The sequence below is a fragment of the Osmerus mordax genome, chromosome 16 (assembly GCF_038355195.1).
Source record: "Osmerus mordax isolate fOsmMor3 chromosome 16, fOsmMor3.pri, whole genome shotgun sequence".
In the NCBI taxonomy this organism is placed as follows: domain Eukaryota; kingdom Metazoa; phylum Chordata; class Actinopteri; order Osmeriformes; family Osmeridae; genus Osmerus; species Osmerus mordax.
This window is the reverse complement of record NC_090065.1, coordinates 13,691,133-13,710,746: the sequence shown is the minus strand read 5'-3', so window position 1 is coordinate 13,710,746 and position 19,614 is coordinate 13,691,133. Positions and strand designations below refer to the sequence as shown.

The 19,614-nt window shown below is 48.7% G+C and overlaps 1 protein-coding gene across 3 annotated transcripts in view; it reads left to right on the top strand.

Moving 5' to 3' along the window:
* agap3 (ArfGAP with GTPase domain, ankyrin repeat and PH domain 3) overlaps window positions 1–18,898 on the top strand; it is a 70,534-nt gene extending 51,636 nt beyond the window's left edge. For 2 of the 3 annotated variants that reach the window (XM_067252663.1, XM_067252661.1), the window contains exons 14-18: window positions 6,593–6,747; window positions 7,333–7,423; window positions 7,746–7,968; window positions 15,861–16,116; window positions 16,463–18,898. In XM_067252663.1, the coding sequence (XP_067108764.1) occupies window positions 6,593–6,747; window positions 7,333–7,423; window positions 7,746–7,968; window positions 15,861–16,116; window positions 16,463–16,684 (947 nt within the window). In that variant the 3' untranslated portion in view covers window positions 16,685–18,898. Of the gene's footprint in view, window positions 1–6,592; window positions 6,748–7,332; window positions 7,424–7,745; window positions 7,969–15,860; window positions 16,117–16,318; window positions 16,391–16,462 lie in introns of those variants that run through there. The other variant, XM_067252662.1, reaches the window with a different exon arrangement.
* Window positions 18,899–19,614: the final 716 nt, after the last annotated feature.

Here is a 19,614-nt window from a genome sequence, read left to right as displayed (position 1 = left end):
TACCATTAAATAGATGTTAATGGTCCAGGACTGGGACTATCACAACCACCCTGCTGTTGTAATGGGCCGGGGCTGTTGAGTGACTGATGGTGGACATTAGGGACTACGGGGTGAAGAGTCACAGCGTACGGAAGGGATCGTTAGTGGACATTAGTCCCTCCAGATACCTCCTTTGATAATTGAGAGTAGCCTGACTTCGGAAAATAGGCTACAATACCTAGCCTTCAGCCGTGGTTGCCAGCTTGTGTCACTGTGTGGAACAGGTCGACTCAAAAGTTTTCTTTCCCATCAAAGAAACACATTGTTTTTCCATCCTTTCTCTTTCTCTCTTATCCCCCCTCCCTCCCCCCTTCCTCCCCCCTTTGATATTTTCTATTAGCATCAGCTTGTCTGTTCTGCTGAATGCCTCAGGAATACAGACATATTGCTTAAATATCGGAGTCAGTCAGCTGTAAGATGCGGGTTCTGTGTCTCAAAAGAAGGAGAGGAGGAGGAGAGACGGGATCCTTGAATAAATTGCGATCAGTTTATCTCATTTACGGGGCAATCAGAGCCCCGGAATGCAGGCCGAAATTGAATTTGAGTAGTTCTGAAGCATCATAAATCAAAGGACCTGTGTGCGTTTTTAGGTGAGCAATCGTTGGGAAATGTTAGACAAGACACTGGTGAATCTGTTGCGCTAATGCCTGTAAACCAGAAACAGGACTTAGCAAGCTAAATGTTGTATGTCACAGAAATGTGGGAGACGCCGACAAACATCAATGGCGACAAAAAAACAGATGGACGGACATGTAATTGTCGCTGAAGCTGTGTCGTGGAGACATTTTCGGAGAACCGCTTCCCCTCAGAGGAAGTGTCAGCTGTGAACTGTGCAGCTTTACCCCTCGCGCTTTAAGAGACGCGACGTTGAAAGACAGCGCAAACGTTTCGCCGCGTCGACTGCCGTTGTGCGCTTTCACGCTCCGACCCAAGCGCCGATAACCTGCTCGCTGTCTGAGCTGTGCAGTGTAATGAACTTCTCATGTGCTTAAAGAGTGATGCAGGATGCATAGCGGGGCAACTGACAGCCTCTTAATGTGTTTCCCAGCAGCCTCCTTGGCGATGAGCTCTCTCAGCGCGCCGCTCTCCTTAAAACCCACTGGAAAATCGATGACCGATAAAGAGTTGTGTTCGAGGGGAGCTCCCATTGATTAATGCAGACTGTCAGGGAACGCCATTAACGTATCTTCTTTTTGGGGTGGAAGGTGTATCAAGTTTTTATTTGTTGTTTGGTAGGGTAGCGTGTTGTGTGAGAGCAGACAAGGGTAGAAGTGGAGAGAGCGAGTTGGAGAATTTTGAGAGGTGAGACTTGGCACAGACTGGAATGGCTTTGGAAATGAAGATATTCCCATTGGCAGGATCTTGTTGGTGTGGGAGATTTAGGTTTGGATGGGTAACATTCTTAATTGACGTTAGGTTGCCAAGGTCTTGATATCTTCAAACTGTTTACTCATAGTAATACTAATACGTGAACTGACATGTTCCTGCCTGCTGTCACTCACACTGTAAGCCCCTGACAGACAGGTAGCAGGTAACCCACTATGAGAGGCCCTCCTGTAGGTCTCTCCACCTCAGTGAGGTAATGGTTAACATCCTCTTGAGTCCAGCTGAGGATTAGAAAATGGAGGTTTAACTGCCTGTGCTAATGGTGGGTGTTTATCTCAATACTTTGTTTTGTCACTCCCAGACTCTGTCTCATTTCCCAAAGCTGTCCCTGGAGCCTCTGTTCCTGTAATGGCTCTCCTCGGCTTCTCAACACGGCGCTTCGCAGGGAGACAACGGAATAACAAGATTCTCATTTGGGCTCCATGCACACTGCCCACAGATACACGTATAATTGACCGTGTTTTCCTTTTGCCGTATCGCTAAGTGTAACTCCTATTAGGATTTTGTGTTGGTTCTAGGGTTTTTTCTTCTTCACCATCAGGTTGTTGAGCACTGCGTGTGTGTGTGTGCGGGTGTGTGTGTGTGCGGGTGTGTGTGTGTGTGTGGAAAAGTGTGAGTGCGGCTCCTTCCACGTTTCCGTGTGCGAGTGCGCGTGTCAAAGAGATGGAGAGTGCACTCTGTCTCCGTGCTCGCCTCTCGGAGGTTGCTTGTGTGTGTGTGTGTGTGTGTGTCGTCCCCCCCACCTCCCCCCGAGGCCCCTGTCCCAGTAATGGCCTGCTCCTGATTGCTCTGATACAGGTTAGGAATATTGGCTTTAATGATGTGTAAAATGAGCAAGCAGCCGCTGTGACATTTACAGATGGCACCGCCTTGGCCTGTTCTTCCCAACTGCTCGTTCATTTACAGGAACGGGGAGCACTTGTTTAAGTGACCACCTGACGCGGGCCCCTACACAACACACAGCGGCAAGGCGACGCACGTTTCGTACCAAAACAAAGTGTTGTGGCGCAGTGTCATCAGTTCAACCAGACATACACACACACTAGCTGTTGTACACACACACACACACACTAGCTTCTTAAAGCCTTTCTGGTTTCCCCAGGGAGATGGATCTCCCCAAGGTGCAGGTGGAGGGTGATAGAGTTGAGACAGAGGAGAGGCTGGCTGGCTGGGCGCTGGAGACGGTGCCGCTGGCCTCCGCCCTGAACCCCAGACTAGAGGGCCTCCGCCCTGAACCCCAGACTAGAGGGCATCCGCCCTGAACCCCAGACTAGAGGGCCTCCACCCTGAACCCCAGACTAGAGGGCCTCCGCCCTGAACCCCAGACTAGAGGGCATCCGCCCTGAACCCCAGACTAGAGGGCATCCGCCCTGAACCCCAGACTAGAGGACATCCGCCCTGAACCCCAGACTAGAGGGCCTCCGCCCTGAACCCCAGACTAGATGGCATCCACCCTGAACCCCAGACTAGAGGGCCTCCGCCCTGAACCCCAGACTAGAGGGCCTCCACCCTGAACCCCAGACTAGAGGGCCTCCGCCCTGAACCCCAGACTAGAGGGCCTCCGCCCTGAACCCCAGACTAGAGGGCATCCGCCCTGAACCCCAGACTAGAGGGCATCCGCCCTGAACCCCAGATTAGAGGGCATCCGCCCTGAACCCCAGACTAGAGGGCATCCGCCCTGAACCCCAAACTAGAGGGCCTCCGCCCTGAACCCCAGACTAGAGGGCATCCGCCCTGAACCCCAGACTAGAGGGCATCCACCCTGAACCCCAGACTAGAGGGCCTCCGCCCTGAACCCCAGACTAGAGGGCATCCGCCCTGAACCCCAGACTAGAGGGCCTCCGCCCTGAACCCCAGACTAGAGGGCCGCCGCCCTGAACCCCAGACTAGAGGGCATCCACCCTGAACCCCAGACTAGAGGGCCTCCGCCCTGAACCCCAGACTAGAGGGCATCCGCCCTGAACCCCAGACTAGAGGGCCCAATCCAGCTCTCCGCTGGAGCCCCTGCTGCCACTCACCAGAGCAGGGCAGGACCACCATCCTGTTGGGTCTAACCCTACGGTGCTCCAGGGACGACGTCATAAAACAGTTAACGATAACCCATGACTGACTGATCATAGTACGGTTAACGATAACCCATGACTGACTGACTGAGGGGGCTGTTCCAAGTTTGCAGATTTGTTAGTTAAAAGTGGGTGTTTATAGTTGTTTAAATGATGACATAGCGACATTTCTGAATCAAGGGCCTTCCAGGTTAGAATGGTCGTACTTTAGGTCAGTCTTACTACTAAACTTGAAAAGGACCACAGCATATTTTTTATGCACGTTTATACAAGCGCTTGCAAGGCAGCTCTAAACTAAACTAATCTAAACTAATGTGTTCACAACCGCAAAGAACAAATAGTTACAGTCAATGTCTGCCCTTGCCTCACTATTCTCCTCATCGCTCCCTTCCAAATGTTGGGCCTCTCTCTCCCCCCTTTGAGGTCCCTGTACCTCTAGCTCAAGGTCAGTGTGCCCCTAAAACTTCATCCATCTCTGACTCATCCAGTACATGCTATGGATATTGTCTCTACTCTAATCCACATCACCCATGTGATTAACAGTCACATGCTCATATTCAACCACTTCATGGGTCTTTAAGTAACTTTGTTACTTTAAAAACGTATATTCTAAGTATCAATTCAATACAGTAAAGCTTAGGAATGTCCGTATTTGTCTTCAATGACATCCAGTTGGTTATTACACCTCACACATCTCTCTCTCCTCACAACAACATTACAGTCTTATCTCCATTTTATTATGCCATGTTAATTAAAGCAAATCATCTTTGCCTCGTTCTACCCAGTTGCCCCCCCCCCCCCCCCCCCCCCCATCACATTTAGATATTATTCCTCCATATCCTCCCACTGGCTTCAGCTATGTTAATCCAGTTCTAATTGACAGGGACTTGTTGATTGTGTAGCTGGTAGATGATACGGTGGCGGGGGGTCAACGCTGATGTTAATGTGACAGAACTGCTTGCTCCCCAGTTAGCGTGGCGCTAACCTGACCTATTGGGTAGCATCAGGAGAGCTAATGATGCTAGCAGCCTGCCATCATGGGCAGCTGCCCGTTCCATAGCAGGGACACCTCGGCCCATCGTTCACGCTCATATCCTTGCCTTGGAGGAGGATGTGCTGACCCTCGTCATCACATGCCATGGAAAGGGGGATTACTTTGGTTTACGCAGTGGAATGGCCTTTTCAGTTGCCTCTCCTGCATTAAAAAGCAATATGCGATACTGCATCTGCTCCTAACGATGTCGCTGGTGGGGCTACGACACTGCAAGAGAACCCTGCTCCCTTCACACCCTCTCCCTCCTCTCTGGTCGGGTTAATGTCCCTCTCCTCTCCTCCTGGTGGTTCTAGTACCGTACTCTTGTTATAGTACACATGGAGACTTGTTTTTGCCGTCCCCTCATCAGTTTATGAAGGCAGCCATTCGTTGCTTTTTTAATCTCCATAATGAAAGTGTTTTAATGCCTCCAATTTATTGCCTGGTCAGCCAACGAAATAATTAGCTTTGTTCAGGTTTTTCAGAGACGAAACCACAAGTGGAACATCATTGGACTCTAAGGAGAGCCACACAAATTGAAGCATTTTGAAGGGATTTTGAAGGCCATCTCAGAGGTTTTTAATGTGTCTGTAAAATGACTACATTATTCTTTGGCGTGGTTTTCTCTGTATTGTTTTTTTGGGCGCTGAAGCAACTCCATCTACTGAGCACCAACTGCAAATGTCACATGTGGTCTGTGTCTCGAGCACCGTGACTCTAACTGCTTCCATAAACCCTCTTGCCCTGTACGTTTATATAAAGACCCTCCGAGTCCTGTATTGATTCTGTGACCTGTAGTCGATCTCACAAACTAAATCAGATAATTGAAGTTGGTGTAGGGCTAATTGGATTATAGCTTTCCCCCTGCAGTGATGGCCCTCCACTAGCACGTTGGGATTGCTCCATTAGTGCTGTCTGTCGGGCATCTGTCATCTGGCAATATCTCCTGTGCCAGAGCGAGGTCATTTCTCCAGACAAGGAGATGGAATTGATTAGAAATTCCAGCTGTGATCATATCTCTGATGAAGCAGACCAGGTTATGTAATGATTTCGAGTGACACAAGGAGATGTTTCCGTGGTGAAATTGGTCATTCAATTGGACATCTGTTTAGCTTTTGGACGTGATCCTTTTGTGTGGCACATACTCACACAGTCACAGATGCCTGTTCCCCCCAAGTTTTTTTTTCCAAGAACTACACAATAATGGCTCTGTCTTTGATAAGAGTTAACACCTAACTTGTCCCACACGCACTCAAACCATTTGAAGAGGTACGGAGAGCTGTGTAGCAGAGCGCCGTCCTCCCCTGTGAATATCCGCCTCCAGTCCTCGAAACATGGTTTATGCAAATGACGAGCGCTATTTGCATAGCCATAATTAGGTAATTACAAATCGTTTGGCAATGAGATCATGCATGAGCAGAGAACAGAGGATTTACATCACTCACATTGTACTGTAGCGGCTTAATGAATTGCCTCTAAGCAGAGGAAGCATTATGATGCTGTGGTATAGCATATGTCGTGTCAAAGCCCCCAGCCCATATGACAGGTGACATTTCCATAACGGCTGCTTCATCATCAGCAGTGTATTACAGATTAAACGTCTACATCCCATAGTTAATATCCTACAGATGTGCTCCTAATTAGGTTAAATAAACAGGATTCCTGGAAAAGGCATGTAAGAAATGGGACACTAAACAGAAAACCAGGCAGTATAAATGCACAGGATGTATAAATGCTGTGGTTGTTTGTAACAACCAGTTATGCTAAGTGCATTATAGCACTGGTCATTATTTTCAAGGGTGCACAATCAGTTTTGAGTAGGGTTGCCCTCATCGTGCTTTAACAGGACATCCATGCCCCGACTATCAATTACATATCAAAGAAATCAACAACAAAAAATAACTTAATTCAAGCACTTGACCGTCTGCCTGCGGTTTTTGCGGCATTGTCCGTAAATAGCCCAGCCATTTGGAAAATTACAATTCTCGTCACACACCTCCAGCTTTTGACATCTCCATCCACTGTAATGTATCCCGAGCATCAGTGGGTAATTTGTGTCGTTCTGTTCCAGAGCAAGAGGAGTCGTTTGAGTTTGTCATCGTGTCCCTGACCGGCCAGATGTGGCACTTCGAGGCGTCCACGTTCGAGGAGCGAGAGCTTTGGGTCCAGGCCATCGAGAGCCAGATCTTCGCCAGCTTGCAGTCCTGTGAAAGCATGAAGAACAAGGTGGGCGCCCGCGCCAGCCAACACAAACAGAACCCTGAGGTCCACCTCAGCGTTCTTTCCTGTTTGATCTCTGATGACATGAACTCCATGCACTCCACACGTGTTTAGTTTAAACACAGCCATGCCGTTACAGCGTTAACCTGCGCCGTACCCCCCCATCATCCAGAAGAGGGTTATATGTTGTCACACAGACAACCCCCCTCTCTCTCTTCTGTCTCCTGGACTGTCTGTGAGCCGTCACTCGTGGGAGGCTGTCTTGTTAGCCAGGTTCAGTACATTGTGGGGGATCTCTTATTAGGGCTGACAGACATCCCAGATAGGAACACAGGCTGTGTCAGCGTGCTGGGGAGACAACACCTCATTTTTACATTCCCCTCCCTGCCTCCCTCTCTTTCTTTCTTTCTGTCTCTTTCTCGCTCTCTCTCTCTCTCCCCCTCCCTCTCTTTCTCTCTGTCTCTCTCCCTCCCTCACTCTATCAGCATTCAAAGCCTCCCACCCCCCCCCCCACCCCCGTACCTCTCCTCCTCCTCTCTCCCCCGTCTGCTGGGATGTTTCTGACCTCCTGTCTCTGTGACCTCCCAACAGTCTCGGCTGGGCAGCCAGAGCGACGCGGTGGCCATGCAGTCCGTACGCAACGTGAGAGGGAACAGCTTCTGTGTGGATTGTGATGCACCCAGTGAGTACTGTCTCCACACGTTCTGAACCACCTCAGGGATCAGCAACGCACCGAGCGGTTGTCTCAAGCCTGCCTTGGGAGTGGTATTTGCGGTGGCTCACTGGATAAGGACGCATAGCACATCGGCTGAGGCCTTACAGCAGTGGCATGGGTTCGAATCCAGCCTGGGACCTTTGCTACATGTCTTCCCTTCTCTCTCCCTGCCTTGCCACATTTCACTGAAAGCTGTCCAATAAAGCATAAAAACGCCTCAAGATTTGTGTTAAACCTAAAAGATTGCGGTACTATTTGTCTGAAACGACTTCCTCTCCCATCTCTCCAGATCCAGACTGGGCCAGTCTGAACCTGGGGGCTCTGATCTGCATCGAGTGCTCGGGGATCCACAGGAACCTGGGCACCCACCTGTCCCGCGTGCGCTCCCTGGACCTGGACGACTGGCCCGTGGAGCTCAGCATGGTGATGGCGGCCATCGGGAACGCCATGGCCAACAGTGTGTGGGAGGGCGCTCTGGAGGGCTACAGCAAGCCTGGCTCAGACTGCAGCAGGTCTGTTCACACACACACACACACCTCTATTGTGTCTGGGTCTGTCATTGTGGTATAGCATGGGCCTAGATTTGAGTATACATCTGACAATATTTCAGTATACGTCTGACATACATTTGAAAACAGCTAATCTGTCCCCCACACTTTTTTGCAGAAAATATTTATCACCCACATCCTCAGTTTAAAACAAACCTTCGCCCCTGTAATATAGTATGCAATTGTTTTAGTTTAGCCTCTTGTCCTTTGATATATTTCTCTCTCTCTGTCTGTCTCTCACTTTGTTTCTATCATCTGTCTTGTCTTAAGACCCATAATTCACAGCGTGTCAAGTGTGACATCATTTGGAGCCTAGGTGTTAAAGGCTCCACTCCGAGTAAACTGAGCCTGTCACTTGGGGTATGAGTGTCACTCTGGTGCTGGAGACCAGGAACCCCTTTACATGACAGCCCCACCGGCCCTACGTTCTACCAATGAACCAGAACTTTCTATTTCATCAACACATCACTGCTGAAATAGATGTTCAGTGCATTTGCAGGAAATGGGAAGCACCTCCACAATGATTTTGAATCAGTCTGACAGTTCACTTTGAACTAGGTTGTGGACAGGTGGTCTATCAGACTGAGTTGTACTTCCCCTCTGTACCTCCCCTCTGTATAAACCAGTAAGAACCCAGACCAGAACATTTTTCAGTTTTGGGTTGTTTATCTCTGGTTGACAGGTTAGGCCAAGCCAGCCCGCCTGTCTAATGGCCTGGGATGAGGAGGTGGAGGTAATTAAGCAGCCCATTGTAGTGTTGGCCCCCCACCCCAGGGGCCAGGCCCCAGGGCTCCTTGCCTGCCCTGTCACATATCCATCACTGGGGGGGGGGGGGGGGGGGGGGCTCGCTGTGCCTGTCAGAGAAGACAGAGGACAGCACTGTTCAGGTCATAGTGTCAAAGACCCAAACACACCACACACACACTGAGTCTGTCGTGCTCTTTGAGGGTTAGAAGTCTGCTTCGAACCGCCATCGCTTCAGCAGAAACAGAACCCCTCCATAGGGAACCATTGGAAGGTGATGTCAGATTAAGGTTCTAGATGTTTTGTAGACCGCAGACACATTTGAGTCGATTGTCGACAGGACGGCGTCCTCTGTCTGTCTGGCTTGCCCACGGAGGTGCCGTCTGAATTGAGCGATGGCCCACAGTTATGTATCGAATGGCCAAAGCGCCTCGACGTCGACTTGATGAAAGATTATCGATGTTGATTCCTCTCCTTCCCCCCCGTCAGTCTTCCCTGAGTCGCCTCGGGGCGGAATGTTTTTCATTGTCAGGAAAATCTGATCTCATCCTGGGGGGGAGGAGGGAGGGAGGGAGGTAATTTCTTCATCCCCCCCCCCCCCCCCATCAAACAAGCATTTCTCTACTTACACCCATTAACCAACCCTGGGAGGAAGAAACCACCACTCGTTTATCTCATGGTAATCACTGATTACTATGTGTTCCTTCTTTTGCTTGTCGTCTTGTCGCGGGCCTTGTTCTGGGGAATAAAAAACATCCGTCTCCACCTTGCATCTGAAGTACATGTTTCCCAGGTCGTATTCTGGAAACGTGAGGGAGGGACGTTGACTCACCTTGTCTCGCCAGGCCTGTCAGACACGTCCCGTCCCCCGCCCTCGCCGGCCCCCCCAGAGAGGCCCCGTGTTTTAATTGTGTCACCGTGTTGACGCCGAGCATCTTTGTGATGGCGCCCAGGCAGTCGAGCCGCTGCGTCCTCCGTCTGCTAAACATTAGTGACACCTAATCTAAACGATTCAGTAACTACCTGAAGATGGGGCCTTGCCGACTGATCGAATGTCTCCTGCTACGCTAGTTTTTATACCCCCTTTTTTGGTGGTGGGGGGGGGGTCTTTTAGAAATTGTATTTAAGATGCATTCATCCACAAGATTGGTTTAGCTTCTAGAATCCAGAATTGAGAATGGGGAGAATTCAACATGCTGGTTGTTGTGGTGAAGATTCACAGACGCTCCATAATAGATGTGGCATTGTCACTTTTGGTCAGGCTATCCCATATCTTTCCATATCTATGTTCAGGTGGATGTAGTCCTTTTATTATCTGCTGCACATTTACAATATACACTACTATACGTCAATGTGGGTAAAACCGCCTGCTGAATGAATGCATGTAAATGTATATTCTGATATAACAGCTTAATAATATCACGCCAGAAGAGTTCAGATTAGATTCATATCTTGGATTACAATGTATGTTTGAAATTATTCATGTGTTTGAATGCCAGTTAGGGAGTGGGTCCATCAATAGATCATGATGACATAAATGACTCAGCTCACATAAATCTCTGAGAGCGATGTGTCCCAGCAATGTCTGCAGTCAGCATATTGGTGGGGAGTTGTTCTTTTAATTAGCACCTGGCTGTCGTTGTGTTCTGCATGTCTTCTCTAATTGGCTGGCACGCTCGTGAGAGAAAATTGCGCGGACTGTATTAACTGGTACAGGGGAAGCCACTGGCTCATATTAACCTCAGACCTCACGGAGTCTCTCTCACACACAAACACACACTTAGAGCACACACAGACCAAACCTCACGCGCACACACACTCGCAGAGAGACAAAGACAGACAGGCGCACACAGGAAGAAAACACACACTTCCAAACACGCACATGCGCTCTCCCTCACACACACTCCTTCTCATTTGGGGCGATGTCCCGGAGCGTGGACGGATGTGGACGGCTATCCCTCACCGACGCGGGCCTCTCACTGTCACCCTCTGTGGGCTCGCGGTGCCCCGGGCGAGGGCCAGGTAATAGCTCTGATGAGAGCCCTCCACTTTGTTTCAGAAATAATTTGCCACTCTCACCGCCTGCAGGGCCCGCGCTGTAATAAAAATGAATCACACCGCTAACCTCTCCAGACCTCGGCCTGCTCTTTAACTCCTTCCTCCCTGGAGAACTCTGCGTGTGGCCGTGCTCCTCGGCAACGCGACGGCGGCGGTGTGTGTTACTGGCAGAGAGCGTAGGGTTCCCGGGCGGGGTAATGACTCTGGCGAGCTCACTCCACCCCCACTCCCACCCGCGCTCGCTCGCTTCCAAACCTCTGAGCTCGGAGACTCGCTGGCTACTCACAGGTTAGGGGGGGGGGGGGGGGAGCGAGAGCGCCAACTCTCTGAAGAGGCTTTAGAATAGCTGGCCTTGCCAGGAGCCCTGGTGGAGGTGGGGGTAATTAATTTAGACAAATGAATGGCTGGGACCCCCTGTCCAGGACGCTCTCGCTTTCTCTCCCTCTCTCACACACTTTCTCTCTTCTCTAAATGAAACCCAGAGGTCAGTAATTAGCCTCGCCCGGGAAAGGGACACGCCGTGGTCACTAATTATCCACGTCACTGGGTTTCAGGACCAGGTAGACAAGGCCACAGCTAGATTTAGGGAGCGTTCGATTCTGCTATATTAGAGCTGTGATGAATTCCCTGGCTAACAAAAACGTACCGTCGCATCACCAAATAGGAGATGCATTCCGATGCAAAGTCAACTTCACGTTGAAGGATTTGTTTGAGTTAGGGTTAGCATGTGCGATCCTCTGCATGGGTGTGTGCATGTGTGCATGTGTGTGCGTGTGATATTGTCTGGGTGCTTTGTGGCAGAGGGAAGGGGCAGTAGGGGTTAACAGTGAGAGCGTTTAAGGGTGTTAGTCTTGCTGGCACAAAAACACAGGCACTCCATCATGGGGGCTCTGACAACCTCATTAATGTCACAATATATTCTAGTCATCTCGCTGCCTGGGGCTCACAGATGCTCCTCTCATGGCCCCTCTTAAGAGAGGCCACTCCACAAAACAACCTTTTGATTCCAGTAGGAACGATTAGGTCTGTCTAGACCCCGCTATGGGCATGGCTGAAAAAAACCACCACCATTCGAGTCTATCCCCGAAATTCTGTTTCCTGGTTGAATTGCTGTGTTGTTGTAACCCCTAGCGCAGGATAAGGGTTTGAAACTGTACCCTGTTGACCATAGGGAGCCTTATTTAGCACTTTAACAGTTGTCCTTTAATGTGTGGCTCGCTCATTGCTCGCCCCTAGCAACCTTTGAAGCTCTGGGGCCCAGTTTTCTCTCTCCCTGCGTGTGTGTGTGTGTGTGTGTGTGTGTGTGTGTGTGTGTGCGTGTGTTTTTTTTTCCTTCTTTCCTCCTTCTCTCTTCCATTTTCTGTCCTCTTCTTTCGCTCCCAGCTTTTCAGCATGGGAGTAGTGAAGCTGTCTGCATGGGAAGCAGTCCCGTACGCGCAGGCCGCCCCCACGGAGAGGCCTGTTTGGATGCCCCCCCCCGCCCCCCTCCCTTCTCAGCGTATCTATTTGATGTCTCCACCGTGAATGTTGAGGAGCAGGGAGGGGGAGGAGGGGGTGGGGGGTTGGTGTCCCTGATTGGTTAGGAGGGCCGGGCGTTGTCCCCGTTCTGAAAGACGGGGCGGCAAGGGATGGTGGGATGGACATCCTCCTCTTCACACAGGCCACTGAGGGCACCTTTACATCGGAGAGGAGCGCACATTCCCCGGCCTCCCCTTTCCTCCGACGCCACGCCCCCTCTGTCACACTCTCTCTTTGCCCCAATAAATCCCCATTTGCCTTTTGTCTTTCAGGCTTGACTAATTACCCTTGTTTGTTCCTCTTTATGTGAATGCAGTCATGTGTTCTTGACTCTGTGGGCTGGGTTCAGGAGAATCATTCCGCCATTTGCCACTTAATTATTTCAGGGTCAGAATCCATTGCTCAACTCGGGGCTTGGCGAGCCCATGGAATTATAAGGAGGCTTTTGTTTCAGTATTTTCTGTAATTCATGCTGCCAAGATTAGAGTGGACGGCACTTAAAAGCAAATGTGAAGTAGTATTTTTCACTTATTTGTTACTTATTTCTCTCTCTCTCTTTACTGTCTACCTATCTATGCTCCCACTGACTTGGGAAGTTCATGCTGCAACCAACTACAGTGTTCATAGTTCACAGAGACAAAGGCACAGCTTTTCATTGACCCCTCCTTGGTCCCTGAGCAACGCAATCATTTTGAGCAAGCATGTGCGCAAGACTGGGGAAGGAGGTGTGTGTGTGTTTGTCTGCAAGCGTGATGGTCGTATTGTCTGTGCGTGTGCGTGTGTGTGTGTGTGCGTGTGTGAGAGAGGGTGAGCGTCGGCTTGATTTCCTGAATCTCCCCCCGCTGAGAAAGTTCCCTCTCTATCTCCTCTCAGCCCCCCCCCCCTTCTTTCTCCCTGTGCTTTGACATGCTAAATCAGCTGATTTTATTTTCTTCCTCCTGTGGAGAGGAAGTGTCCTTTTCAAGGGTCTCGGTTTTCCCCCTGCCTGCCTAAAACCCTACCTCTGTTTGGATAGTTTTTTTTGTATTCCAAACAAAAGACGGAGGCGGGATTACCATTTCACATCCTTTCACACTCTACCTTTAAAGTGGCAGCAGTTGAGGAATTTGAGACACCACTGCCTGACCACTGCTCTTGTTTTTTCTTCAAAAACCTCTTTAAAGTTGTGTGGTTGTTTTTGGAACTGAAGTACCGGGGTACTGTGGGCTTCTTCTGAAGTATTTGGCCCCGGTCTTGTGGCGGGGGCTAACAAAGTGTCCTCCAGGCTCCTTTCTCAGACGTTGACATCTTCTTAATGGTTCTCCTCAGCCTTTTTGCTTCCCATCTTGGTGCTCACTTTCTGCCTCATTTACCTCATGTCACTTCATTGCGTTCTTTGGTTATGGAACCCCATTCAGTAGTTACCTTCCCGAAGCCAACTTTGGACAACTACCCTCGGTGAATTTTAGGACCAATTTCAAATATTAACAAATACTGATTTGTGGTTCATTTCAAAGCAGAGATGTGCTCTCATTTTGCATACATCTGGGATTCCCAGAAGCAGAACTTTCATGTTTTGTGAATCAGTTTTCTGGACAGTAGAAGGAAGGAAGGCCAACACCCTCCTACCCTGAGCTATCCACAAAGAGCTGGGGCACCATTGATCTCCTAACAGGCTTGTCCACACATAATGACAGACTAGAGTTTGATGGAGGGCTCACACCATAAAACTGCTGGCCACTGCAATTGCCTGTCATTAGGACTACATTGTTGCTCTTATAGCCCCTGCAGTCTGAAGAAAAGACTTATTTGAACTGTGTACAAAAGGGAAAGGTAACCTTTCTCAGATTTGAATATACAAATTTCTATTCAACTGGTCCTCACCGGTGGTCATAAAGCTTTGAGCTAATCTGAAAACCTTTAAAAGGACGCCTGTGTAAAAGCTAATACTCAACAATTTAACCTTTTCCCTGAAAATGTTCCGGTCTTTTAATTAGCGATGGACAGTAAGAGGTGGAGGTAACTGTTTTATCAGTAAGGCTAAGTGGCTTTATGAGCTTCTAATGGCTCTTTGCAGTTCATCAAATTCCTAGGCCGGTGCTGACAAGGTCTGGCCTCTTGTTGGACAGATAATTAACCCCTGTGACTGAGGCCGGTGCTAGGGCTGTGTGTGTGTGTGTGTGCGCGCACGTGTGTGTAAGATGGATCCTGGCGAGGCATGAGCCTGGCAGGTGACATATGAGTCTGGAATGTTCTCTGTCTGAAGAGGGCAGGCTACTACCCTCAGCCAGCTGCTATCATGAGGTCATAACGAGAAGTGTCAGGGCTGAGGCAACTGTTACCGGGTTGCTGTCATCACAGCTCCTGGGATAGAAGAGGAACACGCAGACAGAACACACCAATAAACCAATCTACGACGATGACGGCGACCAAAAAAAAAGAAGTCGGCAAATCTTTGTACTATGTTTTCCACACACGCTGAACTGAGCCCTGTTTATTTTCACGTTCTCTCAGCATAATTGAGTGATTGAATGAGGTGAAGTAGCGTGTTGGCTGTGCTTGTTGGTGGATGGTGTGAGTGGTGTAGTGAGTGATGTTGGTGCCCAAGCCCATGGCAGGGTCTCTGGGGAGCCTTGTCACTCTAACCAGCGGAGCCGCTGGGCCCCTATCAGCGGCAGCCCTCTTCTCTCTGTCACTCACCCACACACCCAAACAACGGCCCCTTTCTACTCCCCTTATCAAGCCGCCCACGGGGTCACAGGGTCAGCACCACACTGGGCATGCTCAACCATTCACGTATTGATTTAGAATATTTTCGACCCCCTTTTTTATTTTTTTTTGGACAGTTTGTGTGTGGGAAGAGAAAGAAACAAGAGGTCAAGATTGAGAGCGATAGATAGAATTCGGCCTGGCCGCGGAGCGAAGGCCTTCTATTCTCTGCCTCCGGCTGCAGTTGAAGGAGCCCCACATCGCCGCATCCCTCTCTGGCTGCCATTCAGCCCCATCGATCGGGCTCCGGGCCGGGCCACCCCTGGGGAGGCCTGGACCCACCAAACACGAAGCCTCTTTTGTGGCAATCCACCGGTTCAGACTGACGACTGACAGCACTGATAACAGCATGTCCCCTTCCCTCCTGTATTGTCCACAGCAGACATGCTCTGTTCACAATGTGTAACCTTTAGATAGCTGGCCAGACTTGAACCCTGCTGCCGCAGACTGTAATCAGCGGGAGGTGGGGTAATCGCTAGGAGAAGCATCTGGCTCTTCAGTGCTCCCTCATCTCAACAATGGCCTGACAATCAGGGACCTGGGGTCGCTCTCACTCCACCGCCAGAGAAAAATGGTGCTCATTCTCCAGTGCTTTTGGATCTGAAGAATAACTATTAGGACTAATGGGAGAAATCCCTCCACAGTATTCCGGTTAAATACGACCTATTATGTTAAAGCGGGCCCAGTTTCTGCCCGGTGCAGCAAACTGCAACTCATCTGTTGGGGGCTCTGTCTCCGTCCTCCCAGAGCCTCTCTCTCTAACCTGTCTCTGTTTTTCCCGCCTCCAGGGAGGAGAAGGAGCGCTGGATCCGGGCTAAGTATGAGCAGAAGCTGTTCCTGGTGGGGCTGCCCCAGTCCGACGTGCCCCTGGGCCAGCAGCTGCTCCGGGCCGTGGTGGAGGACGACCTGAGGTTGGTGGTGCTGCTCCTTGCCCACGGCACCAAAGAGGAGGTGAACGAGACGTACGGAGACGGCGATGGCCGCACCGCCCTGCACCTCTCCTGCTCCATGGCCAACGTGGTCATCACCCAGCTGCTCATCTGGGTGAGTCGGCGGGAGGGGTTGAGGGGAGATGAGGGTTCGAAGGTCAGGCGTTTGTCCCCGGATGGAACGGGGTGACGGTTGATTTGGGATGGGGAGGGAACTGGAGGGGGTGGTTTTGGAAGGGATGGATGAACTTGAATGGTGCTTTTTGAAACTTCTTGGTGTCTAGACGCTGACAGGGAAGCTCTTTTCTATCCACCAGGGACCGCAAAAGTAATTATAAGCTGTATTTCAGCATGTATGACGCTTGTCCACAACTTGGGTTTGAGAAACGCTGAACCAGACCTGAGTTTCTCTGTTTTTCAAGTGTTCCCCCACTGCCTACCTCACGGGCTTCTCTCCACAGTACGGCGTGGAGGTCAAGAGCCGGGACGCTCGCGGCCAGACGCCGCTGTCCTACGCCCGGCGGGCAGGAAGCCAGGAGTGCTCGGACATCCTGCTCCAGCACGGCTGCCCCAACGACGCCAGCGGCCAGGCCAACACCGCCACGCCCAACATGAGCCGCCGGAACCCCAACGTCAACAACAATGCCCAGTGCGAGCTCAACCGCAGCGTCAGCATCATGTAGAGCCCGGAGGAGGAGCGGACGAGTGTCACTCACTCTCGCACATACACATACACACACACACATGCACACACACACACACACACTGTGTTCCATATACTGTGTCCCTCCTCCCCCTCCACCGTCTCATACTGTGTAAACTAGACTGTGTCAGTCAGAAGCCATGGACAGAATGCTTTTATTAGATGGCGAATGTTGGGCGTCTGTTTTTATATTGTTTTTTGCTTTTATTTGTTTGTGGAATTATCATCGCAGAGATGTGACAGGCGCAAACGATCATGATAAGCTTGAAGAATTTTGTGATTAAGCATCAACCAAACAATTGTCAAGCAGCATCCCTACGAAAAGCATTTTTTAAATGCTTGAATGTTTATTTTATGTGATCCTCTTTTGAAGCAAAACCATTCTTTGTTTTTAGTTTAATGAGCAACTCCATTCTTTCACACGTCCATGCTGGAATGTAGAAGGACTTTCATTGTTTGGGAATTATTGGCTGAAGGGTACCACACATGCACTCACCAAGAAACTCATGTAGAGTTTAAAAGAAATGGGTTTGATCCAGAAATTAGGGCTCAAACTCTTGACATGCCATTTCTACCAAGAGGCACAGCAGGTCCAGAAGAACATTCAAAATGATTGAAATATTTTGCTTCAGAGGAAAACAGTTGAAATCATTTGACATAAAAGAGTTGATTGCACAATGCGTTGTGGGAGCAGAAAAAAAAAGTCATTTGTTCTTCCACCCTTATCGTGATCCTCTTGCAAATCATCCATGATTATAAGGGAATAAAGAGGAACACTGTTTTATGACCATCAAGCCGAATGGTTTTGTAAAGATGCCTCTTCAATCAAAAATCATTGAAAGGGTTGATTGAAAGAGGGAAATTGTATCATTATGACATCTTTGTTGAAGTAATTTTCTGACTGGTTAAAGTGTTTTGATAATTGTTTGACACAGAAACCCTATCCCCGTTTTCCAACCGCACACGTTATGGAATATCTAATCTCCTCCTGTGGCCAAAGGTTTGAGATCGCTATACACAACAGCTTCTCCTGTTGTTGCTGTGAAAAGTGTGGTACTATGTGTGCGTGGAAGTGCGTGTGTGTTCAGAAACCTGTTTGTGGACACTGTTGGGAGAAAATGTAAATGCCTACAGTGGTTTGGCCTGAAGATTACAGAGCAAAAAGCTGTGCAGACCTGTACAAAGTAGTTCTTCCTTCAGTTTGTGGATTTTTGGAACTGTTGCCTCTCATTTCTTAAAATGTGACTTAAACTAACCCTCGAGCCCCTCAACCCAATTCAGGGCACCTAACCAAGAATCTGTGTGTTGAGATTGAGCTCTGTCCTGAGATTTCAAGGGCCAACAAGGGGTGCTGGGAGAAGTATAGATGACTTTACACTCTGATTCATCATGTGTTTGTGTGTATATATCATTACTTGTCATTATAAACCAAGGCGAGGTAGTGGGATAACAGGAATATTGAAGTGGCACAAACATTTTCTTTATTTTCTTCTGCCATTTTGAGATAAAAGGTCAAGTTTACAATGGCACTGTTTATGTTTACAGAGCAAAGCCTCCTCGAATGAATTTGGTACATTGATCATCTACATGGTTTTGTTGAATCTTTCAGTATTGCATTTTTTAGAAGCTCTACAAAATCGAGTTGTGGTCAGTTAGTAACAGTGTGTAATAAGACCAAGGGAATTTATTTCCTTATTCTCTTCAATTCAACCAAATCAAATTCAAACTGAAAAGTCAACAGAGCTTGTAGATAGCCTTAATTTACTATGGTACAATATAGTTGTCCTTCTCTCCAGTCAGAATGGGTACAGGTGGCTGTTGGACCGACATATTTCAATTAGTTTGCTAAAGCATTTCAAGGCATGTCTGATGAGAAGTTCATATCGTAGTATGCAGTAGGACTACAACAACCTATGTCCGATTTCCCATATAAACTAAGAGAAATGTAAGAAACTTGCTTGACTAGAACCCTTATTCAATGCAAGTGATTCCCTCTCCAAAGACAGGATATACTGTAAGTGTAAATATTAGTTTAAGAAGCTCAAATTCGCAATAGCTGCAACCACGTACCACTGGGGACATTTTTGTGGACCGACCGACAGAGCAAGCTGCAGAGCGGCTTGTCACAGCAAGCAAGATGTATTCCACCAGACATGCACCCAGACAGCAAGATGTATTCCACCAGACATGCACCCAGACAGCAAGATGTATTCCACCAGACATGCACCCAGACAGCAAGATGTATTCTACCAGACATGCACCCAGACAAATACATTGAAATGGTTTTAGGTCTACAGTCACCATATTTGACTTGTAAACCCTTTTTTGGTATGTTGCTTAAAAAGGTTTTGTCCTTGTTTTTAATCATATTTTAGGTACTTCTGTGTATCTACATTATGTGACCGTTTGAGGTACTTTGTGTATAATGATGTACATTTGACATATTTATAATGCAGTATGTAAATATTGTTTTTTGTTTGTTTAATTTTCCTATTGAATTTTGTTTTTCTTTTTTTTACGTTCAGAACGTGAAACAAAGCAAAGCTAAAGAGTTACCCATTGTGTGCTTGGACGCTTGGCTGACTGTTGACCTATTAATAAACACTCCAATAAAACAATGCAGCCTTTTCTGGATTTGGGGAATAACTGTGTGAAATGTCTTCGTATTCACCCCTTGATATTCTATTTGGTACCATAGCTGAGATTACCTACTAATACTATGTCAGTATTCTTACTTTGAAACCTCTTTCTAATATACATCTTTACTTTGATGTACACACGTCCGTCTAAAGGAGTCCCATTCTGTTCTACATGACTGCATATGCGTGTTGTGAGTGAGTGCTACGACCTGTCAAGGTAGGTCGGACCACAGGACTGACACATTTATCTGCCTCTGTCCCCAAGAGCCAT